This window comes from Cydia amplana, chromosome 1 (assembly GCF_948474715.1).
Source record: "Cydia amplana chromosome 1, ilCydAmpl1.1, whole genome shotgun sequence".
Lineage (NCBI taxonomy): Eukaryota > Metazoa > Arthropoda > Insecta > Lepidoptera > Tortricidae > Cydia > Cydia amplana.
The window spans coordinates 21,807,063-21,817,311 of record NC_086069.1 but is presented as its reverse complement, the minus strand read 5'-3'; the positions used below and the strand labels follow the sequence as shown (position 1 = coordinate 21,817,311).

General features: G+C 40.3%; 1 protein-coding gene across 1 annotated transcript; it reads left to right on the top strand.

Annotated features, from left to right (window-relative positions):
• Positions 1 to 827: 827 nt before the first annotated feature.
• LOC134653822 (uncharacterized) lies at positions 828 to 4,788 on the top strand. The gene is made up of 5 exons (XM_063509189.1): positions 828 to 1,014; positions 2,155 to 2,233; positions 3,361 to 3,500; positions 4,059 to 4,160; positions 4,683 to 4,788. The coding sequence occupies exons 1-5, from the start codon at positions 958 to 960 to the stop codon at positions 4,773 to 4,775; spliced, it is 471 nt and encodes a 156-aa protein (XP_063365259.1). The 5' UTR covers positions 828 to 957; the 3' UTR covers positions 4,776 to 4,788.
• The last annotated feature ends 5,461 nt before the right edge of the window (positions 4,789 to 10,249 follow it).

The window sequence follows — 10,249 nt, the reverse complement described above, 5'->3', positions numbered from 1 at the left end:
TAATGAGATACCTGTAACTATTAGTAAGTGCTATAAAAATAAAAGAATTGCTCTAATCAAGGTAATTATCGTATGAACACACGAATTGCAAATAATTTTACGTAATTAAGAAGATTAGTCTTATTTCAAGTTAATTTATTCATTTATGTTACTTACAAAAATTAACCATGTAAATTGTATTAAGTACAATTAAATGTGTGGGCCGTGCAGTCAGTATACACCACACCAACGATATCTTGCACTTGTAAATAAGGGTCTATTTGCAGATAGGGCTTTATTCAAAGAGGTAAGTAGGTATTCTGCCCCACCACACATAACGCCATAAAAACGGTTACCTATTGGGAAACCTATTTAAACATTTACAAGTTTGCGAACGGATACGGAAAACAAGTAAGAAACAATAAATTTTCCAATGACTGTTGCGCCTGTTGCGGCTGTCATGCGTTGTGGGGAAGTATTCATGATCGAATTTGAATGATATCTCCTTAAATCTCAAAATTAAAGTAACCTAATAAATTGCCATAGCCTTTCCCATACCTTGACATACCTGACATACCCGAGCCACTGCCATAAGATTAGAATATATGTACTTACTCAGTTGCTCATGTTAGTACTCCAGTAGGCACAAGTACACTAGAAAAATATTTTAAATCTGCCTGTAATGTACCAAGTTACACAGCAATTGGGAATTTAAGTTTGTCATCATTAGGGACTGCACTTAATTATCACAACGTGTTATTTTATAACAATACCTCCGGCAGCGGGTACCCCCACCTCACACATTGTCCAGGTACCCAATCGTTATCTATTCTAATAAATACCCACAGAATTGTGAATATAGTTCAATTTTAAAAGAATCCGGGGCCCTGTGCAAATGCACGTGCAGTAGTTATCATTGGCAGTTTTGCGACAGTCAAAAAAGTAATTATTGAATAGATAATAGTGTAATATATTGAGATGAATCAAAATATAAGTGACGCTGAGATCTCGAGTTGCCATGAGATAGAAGAAATGGTGAGTTTTGGTTTTGTTATCTACCCCATTAGTACCTAACTTTATTTATTACACCTATGTAAAAATATAATTTTAAAGGCATGGAACTATATATGTAGGTACTTAATTGAAAGTATTCTAACCCATTCTATTCTATTCTAACCCCCTATTAGAAAACATTTCCTTCAAAATTTCTCGGTTCCACTCACGTTCTAAACCTACCTTTTCTATTTCTTCCTGTGGCACACAGTATGCTAAAAATTATTTCTTTAGGCGTACTTGTAATATGTATAATGAATCGCTTAATGATATAAACATTTTTGTTCATAGTTTGTCCGTTTTCAAGAACAAAGTTCGGCATATTTTGTTTACTAGTAATTGAAAAATTGTTTCAAGTAAATTTTATATTTTGCATTGTTTTCTTACTTTATTTGCGTGTTGTATTCACAACTATACCTACGGGTAAGTTATAATTAAGTAACCTATTTACTTTTCATTGTAATAGTGAACTTAGTAACATATGAAACTTTAGGCCTATTTTTAGTCATTTTTGTAAGACTTATTTGTAAAAGGCTGTTTGTTTTCTAAATAAATAAAATAAAAATAAAAACTTTGATACATGTATATACCTACATAAATAAGATTTATACTGGGCCCGATTCGGATTTTGTAATAGACATCTATTAGATATCTTGTAGACATCGCCAAGATACGATAACGATATGTTTAAGATCTAACCTGTCAAATTTGACATTTCCGCGATTCTGGAGATACTCTTCAACGATTTCCACAAGATATTACTTAGAGATCTAATTCACATCTAATAGATATCTAACACGATCTATCGTAAAAGTGACATTGGTTGCCCGAATGCGCTGCAAAAGAGAACTAGTTGAAATCTAAACTATAACGTATCTAGAATGGATCTAGTACGTGTCGTCTCTTGTGAATATCTTGAAGTTCGAATACGGCAGTATAACTAATAACCCTGTAAATCTGAAAAAATACACACTCGCAAACGTCAGTTTCCTGTTTCTAATTCTGGATACGAGACTAGGCAAAAGCAACTTAGCTATTTACATAATGACTGTATGTGTGTCAAAGTAATGTAGGTAGATAATTATGTAGACCCACTTAATTTTTATTATACCTAATATTTAGCGCAGAGAGGCAGAAAGAGTAGCACTGGAGGCGCTGAGGCGCCGGTTGAACGACATCATACGCTTAGCTATAGAAGAAGGTAGGTACTTACGTTTATCATGCGTATAAAGTATAAAGGCCTGTGCACACCAGCTGCGTGTGCGTGACGTGCACGTGCGCGTGCAGCGTTGTAGTATACAGATCCTTATGAGAGACGGCACACCGCTTGCGTGACGTGTGCGTGTGCGTCTCCAACATTTTAGCGAACGTGCACGTCACGCACACGCAAGCCGGTGTGCACAGACCTTTATTATCATATTTATCGATCTACCCTACTAAGTAAAACACTACTTGCAATTGGCTTCGAACTATGTACCTGGTGAGTCAGATTTCTGACTATGACAATATAATATATAGTTTCACGTTCTATCTCGTTCTAAGTTCCATTGTGAAGATTCAGGGCGTGTTCAATCACTTTCATTCATACTCGTATGTTAGAATATCATGTTGTCTTTTTGCTGACTCACTCAGCTCACTCTATCGCCTAATTAAATATCATAAGAAATAAAAACCAATTGATAAAACAGCAGTGTATCTTAATGGAGTAATATCGACCTACAGTAGTTTACTAACTTAAGACGAAACAGGAGCTGAGATTTAAATATTTTAGGTAAATATACCCGTCTCGCTAACAGAAGCGGCTCCTAAAACTAGTGCGATAAGGACAAGGCGAAAAATCCTACGTAAAAATCTCAAAAATCGAGGTTTTGTACTCGACTGTTTCCTCCTCCAAAACTTAACCAATCGAAACCAAATTTGGAAATCTAAATGACTATGAAATTATCTGTGTCGGACCGTTTTGCTTTTTTGGCTAATTGATATCAGTTTTGAATACCACGCCTCTCATTGCGGCATAGACAATTAGGCCATTTTGGCCATTTTCGAAGGGCTCTAGCGCCTTAAAAAACAAAAATATCAAAAAAAACAAAACGGTCCTACACAGATATTGACAATATTAATCTGTGTTGAAAAAATCATTGCTCTAGCTTCAAAACCCACGGAGGAAACAGTCGAGTACGTTTGTATGGAGAAATGACCAATCCTGTTGCCTCTTAATAAAGGAAATAAATAACTGATGCGAATAGATAGTACACATACATGGACAAAAATAACACCTGTATTCCATCAGATAAAAATATTTGTATAACACTCACTCCCTAATTCCAGACGAAGAGATAGTCGGGGAGAGAGACGTGTTAGCCCTGGAGCTTGAAAACGAGCTTCGGTCCGAGAGCAGGTACAGCGAGTTGCTGAACGAGGCGCAGCAGGCCTCCCGCGACCAGCTGCAGGAGATGCTGGAGTTGCAGGTCAGTGCACGCTTTTTTATGTGATAGTAAGCAAACGAGCAGATGAGCAGCTTGATGGAAGGCGGTCTCTGTCGCCCCTGGACATAAGCAACATTGGAGGAGCCACTTATGCGTTTCCGACCCTTGACAACCCTGAATACCCGCTTTTTGAAGAACCCCATGTCGTAGCTCATTTCACATTCTGCATGTTCTGGGAAGAACCGAAACTAGATGCATGTCATGCATATATATTGCATCTGGTTTCAGCCAACTACCTCCTGCAGAGTTATGCAGTATATGCCTTGCAGCTTCAATGCTTCCTGAGTAAATGTGGCTCTCCATCACAGTAGGGTCCTTATGCTTCAAGTGCAACAGGTCCTTTCCATCTGAAATTCCAACAGAAATTCTGATAAAAACGTTCTTATTGCACATGAAGCATAAGGACCCTTATCTAATGGAAAGCCACAAATATTCAGCTAGTGACCTTCTATAATTGTCATCTATTTTGACGTAGTTTTTTTTTTTTCAATTTTGTTATCGTCAGTGACGTATTATTTTTTACCGCTTATCTGATTTCAGACCCAATTAACAAATGCTAACGTGGACACCGTGAACCTGCTCACGTCACTGCAGGAGCTTCGAGAACAAAACCACGCCACTCTCAGAGCCGATCCTATCTATGTGAGTCGTCTTAATTTGCATAAAATACTCGTAGCCCCTTCGATGCCAGCATTGGCTAACCTAATCTAACAGTAATAATACTAAAGTACTTATATATAACGAAAACATACGTATTAGCAGAACATGCTGTTTGAAAAACACTATAATATGAATTAATTAATTATTGTGTTTAAGAATTTATTTATAATTTAATTGACTTAACTTAGGTACTTTGCTCTTTTTTATTATTAGGAGCCACATGAGCCCATATAGTGTCCCACTGCTGGGCAAAGGCCTCACACTTTTTCCAAAGCTCGTATCTAAATATTATTAGTTTGATCTTATCTTTTAAACAAATAACAATATTAGTTAATAAATTAGATCGTACCTAATGTACCTACCCATTTGTGCTCGTTGTTGACAAACTGCTTCCCACGTTGATTCTATCCACGGCCCACCACGACTATCAATTTAGAAAGCTACGCGGCCTAAATAGGCTATAAAGCAGGTGTCAAAACGAATCCCAATTTTGGAACGTTTCAGGCCCTGGTCCAAGAGGAACGCGAGTTGCAACAGAAGTTGGACGACATGGGTATTTACGTGTACCCGCCCACCGGCTCCCAATATTACCAGTGACTCTGGCTACGTTGTTCCAAGGGAAATATAATGCTGCGTCTTACGTAAGCGAACAACTCGTGAATGCGAAGCGAAGCGGCGCGGTGCGGCGCGGCGGGCCCATGGCGTTCGCGTTCGCAACGAGATGTAGGACACTTATAGGTACTTATTTCACCCCGCGCCGCATCGCTTCGCTTCGGTTTCGCGTGTTGTTCGCCTACGTATTACGCTGCGTAAGACAATCATTGACATGAATATTGTGTACAGATGTAGTGAACAATTGTGAACAATACTTCGCCATCGGATTTTCTCGGAAACGTTCGTATTTGTTATGCTACTACCTAATAGTCCACATCAGTAGGTATTTTTTTAGGTAAGTACTGAGACTGACTAAAATAGTTCTTGCGTTTCCGTGAAAATACCATGGTAAAAGTAGATATTCACTACATCTGTACCTAGACTGTAATTCAAAACATTCACTTTACGAAAACCTACCTTCCTCTAGCTGCCCGTTGACCTAATACATAAAAGGTCTTTCATTTTATTGTATTTAGATTTTTTATTTCAAAAAATCAAAATTACATTTGTGTTGGCAACTTTTGATTTGTGGATGGCTAGAAGAACGCGTGCCAAACCTAATAAAACGATAGCTGTTCGCGTTTCTAAGAGTTAAAGGATGACATAGTGATTATTTGTAAATAAATAAGTAAGTAATAATTGTAGTTTATTTTTTATTTCCTAACTCTATTACAAAATTTCCCTTACGTTACATGAGCATTACAGCGTACCTATCCCCATTCATTTCAGCTCATAGGAATCGTCTCGATGAGGTCAAACGTCAGCTGCAAAAACATATGATAAATACAGACATACACACTATTTTGCTATGCAATACATTATAGGAACAACAAACAATTTAAATTTAAATCACCGATTTTGTTAAATTATGTAGTAAATATATTTTTCGGTCTCTCTGTAATACGAATAAAAATGATTATTATGATTATATTTATTATTAAATACTTAGGATTAATACAACTCATTAGTTACAGAGCTTAATGAGCTAATTAATAGATAACAACAAATCCGGTTACATGGCATATGTTGTTATGTAATATGTATTTATTACGAATATATAAGTATTATGTCTAATAACTACATAAGCGCACTTAAACCGTTAACCCAGTGTCAAATTGCACTGGTAACCATGGTAATTTTAGTATTAACTAGGGCTCGCGGTCGTGTCCGGGTTTCGTGTACACGTGTTCGGTACCCGTTTCCGTACTACACGTACACGGTTTTCTGACCCGTTCTACACGTGTAGACGGGTACACGTGTAATTAAGATCCGTGTATCCGTGTACCCGTGTACCCGTGTACACGGCGGAACGGATCTTACTACACGCTTAATACACGCGGGTCTAACCCGTTCTTGACGTGTAGCGGAGATTAAAGTTATGTATAGCTTAACTTAGTTATGTTAGTTTGATATGAATGTAAAGGGCGATATAAAGAAACACGATGTTACTTCAATGGCGGTTTATTCTAAACTAAAAACATGGTCAAGCGCGAGCGGCATACCCACATATTCATATCTAAACCTAATAGTTATGTTTACCTACATGTATAGTATTGTGATATACTACACTACTTCCCCCCTTACCGACAGGTTCGATCTTGTACGTACCCAGCTGATTATCCATTGTATTAGGTCACCTGGAGATACTTAAGTTATTAACTAGGTCAGGCGAGCAACAGCTGTTAGATGACTCATGACTATAAGTAAGAAGGAATGTGGTGTTTACATAATTAGGCGTTAATTCTTATTGACTAAGGTTATATTATAACAAACGTAAATTAGTTTAACGGTTAAATCTCAAAATTGCTAGGAGTAAGTACATATATTATGAAGTGAGCACTTGTAGGTAGATGCTGTACCTATTTACTCTCCTCTTAATCTAAGTAAGTACCTAGGTTTAGTAGGTACAATAAGGAAAAAAAAATGATGACTTAAAATTAATGGCAATTATTAACAATGGTAAGGTATCATAACACATGTTAAGCCAGTACCATATATTATAAGTACTTAGTACTAATAGCTTCAATCGAATTTAAATTTAAATAAAACGTTTTGTTTTATGCGAGTTGAAAAACAAAGCAAATTTTGCTCTATTACTTAGGCTATTGGTTCAAATTTCTCTGACAATTTCCTTATAATTTGTCAATGATATTTTTTTTTTTTACCTAGGTATCTGTGTTTGATAATAAGGAACAAAGAAAAACAATTATTATTCGCATGTTTACGGATACACCTCTTCAAAACCGTATCGCATAACAGGCATGCGAGCGCGCATCGGTCTGGAGTTGGTGGCGGGTGGCGCTGGTGCATCCCCCGGGACCCTACAACCAGCCGCCGCCAGGGGAGCCACGTGAACGTCTGGGGTCGCGCCGTCATGGCGTGCCTCGCGCCAGCAGCTGGACTCGTCCGTCGGCGCCGCGCCAGAATCGTGGCGTGCGCGCAATTGATTTGTGTGCCGAGATATCATGCCTTCCTCTGTCTGAGCTTTAAAATTGTTGTTACCTAATACCTGTACAATCGTAGCCTCAATCCACTTATGGCCCTTACGAAAGTCTCTAGCCCACACTAAATCCCCGACTTCGAATAACCTACTGTTCTGGGGTCCACGAGCTATTTGTGTTTGCTTATTTTTTCCTACAGTGTCAAACAAACCGGTTTTGAGTAGGTCAAGTCTTGTTTTTAATTGACGCCCTAGCAACAGTGCAGCTGGTGAGTCGTCCGTGGTGCAGTGTTTAGTGTTTCGGTAATCTAACAAAAAGCGTTGTAAAAATTGATTAGGGTTAGTATTTTCTTTCGTTGCTTTTTTTAAACATTTTTTTATTGTACGCACCGCTATTTCCGCCTCCCCATTAGACGCGGGGTGATAAGGAGCTGACGTGACGTGCGTGACCCCATTTTTCATTAGGAAACTTGCGAATTGTTCACTACTAAATGGGGGTCCATTATCTGAGACTAATTTGGATGGAATCCCAAATCTAGCAAATAACTCCCTTAATTTATCTGTAGTTGCTTCGGCCGTTGTGGTTGTCATTGGGAACACTTCTATCCATTTCGAATAACTATCTACGACTATAAGGTATGTTTTCGCATTATATGACAAAAAATCTATGTGTATTCTATCGAATGCCTTCTTTGACATAGTCCAAGGCACTATGGCTACTCGCGGGGGTGCATCCGCTGTCTCTGCACAGACACGGCATGAGTTGCACAGCTGCTCGATGTCCAGGTCTATCCTAGGCCACCAGACGTAACTCCGCGCGATGCTTTTACACTTGACAATGCCTAGGTGTCCGCCGTGCACCTCGGCCAGCACTGCCGCCTGCAGCGCTGCCGGCACCACGACGCGAGAACCCCATATGACACACCCACCTTCTACGTTGAGCTCATCTCGTCTTCTATAATAAGGAAGCAGGTCGGCTACCACTCCTGCCTTCGGCCAACCTGATTTAACATACTGTGACACTAGATTAAGTGTTTTATCAGCGGCAGTTTCCCTTTTGACGTCGAGCGCGCGAATCGGGAAATTATTTTCTATAAATTGTACAAAGCTACAATCATCGCTCGCGTCGCTTTGGTCAACTATGGGTAACGGTAAGCGAGACAGTCCGTCTGCTATGTTGTCCGCTGATTTTACGTACTCAATGTCATATTGGTAGCCCGACAACAGTAGCGCCCATCTTATGAGCCGCCCAGCAGCGGTGGCTGGAATGTCTGCCTTAGACCCAAAAATGCTTACCAGCGGACGATGATCTGTGCGCAGGGTGAACCGCCGACCATATAAGTACGTATGAAATTTTTTTATGCCAAAGATGATGCTAAGTGCTTCGCGGTGAATCTGGCTATAATTTCGCTCGGCCGCATTAAGCGCTCGCGATGCATATGCGATGGGCCGTTCACCCTCCGCCGTTCGGTGCAGTATGACGGCGCCAACCCCCGTCTGGCTCCCGTCACAACATAGAATCAGTGGTAGCCTCTCACTGTAATGGGTTAAAACTGGACTATTCGTTAATGCAACCTTGATTTTCTTAAAGGCTTCTTTCTCCGGTTGGCCCCACTCCCACGTCTGTTCCTTTTTTAACAATCGGTATAAAGGCGTCAAAATGTCTGTGAATCCTTTAATAAATTTCGAATAAAAATTAACCATGCCCAAAAAGGCTTTAAGTGTAGACGTGTTTTCGGGTGCCGGAGCCTCCAATATGGGCTTAATTTTATCATTGTCTGTTCTTACCCCATTTTCGGAAATAATGAAGCCCAAATACTTTACTTCTTTGGCGAAAAAGGTGCATTTCTCTTTGCGCAATGTTAGCCCCGCGGCTTCAAAGCGATTTAGGACACTCTTTAAATTTTTAATGTGATCGGCTTCACTATTTCCCGTAATCAAAACGTCATCCTGATAAACTGTCACGTTGGGGATTCCGGCCACTACCTGTTCTATGACGCGCTGAAATATTGACGCTGCCGACGCTACCCCATATACTAGTCTGTTATACATGTATAAACCGCGATGTGTGTTTACTACTGTGTACTTTTTTGAATCTTCGCTGAGTTCGATTTGCATATATGCTTCCTTCAAATCCAATTTTGAAAATAGTTTTCCCCCATTAAGATTATTAAACAGCTGTTCGGCACGCGGAAGTGGATATCTGTCTACTTCTAACACGGGATTGAGGGTGGATTTATAATCCCCGCAAATTCTGAGGCTACCATTGTTTTTGACAACAACAACTAAGCATGAAGCCCAGTCAGAGGAAGAAATCGGCGTAATTATACCTGCACGCTCCATGCGCTCAAGCTCGGCGTCGACGGGCGCGCGCAGTGCCAGCGGTAGAGGGCGCGCGCGTCGGAACACGGGCTGCGCGTCCGGCCGCACGCGTAGCGTCGCGCGCGCGCTCACATGCCTTCCCAGGGACTCGCTAAATACGCGGGAATGTTCGCGCGTCAATGCTGACATATCTAACATCACTTCACTGCACTTATTCTTACTGTTGTCTATTTTTAACACTGAGTCTGTGACGATGATGCTCATACCTAACGGTTTTATCCACTCCCGACCTATTAATGGCACACCACCGTTCACGATGATATATAGGTGCAGTTCTTGTCTAATATTTAAATACTCCACGTTTACACGTATGAATCCAAGCGACTGGATTGGTAAACGATTGTATCCACGTAACTGTGAATCGTCTGTATATAATGTGTGGTGTCCGAACAATTTTTTGTACAGATTTTCGTTAATACAAGCAACCGGTGAGCCCGTGTCAACGTGCATGTGCAGCTTCTTCCCGTCGACAATAACCTCGGCAATTACCGGCTCCCGTCCCGTCAGTTCCACATGGTACAGGCCCTCGAAGTCGCCGGTCTGGCCCGGCTCGCAGTCCTCATCTGGATCGCCACTCGAGCCGCTATCTTGTCCC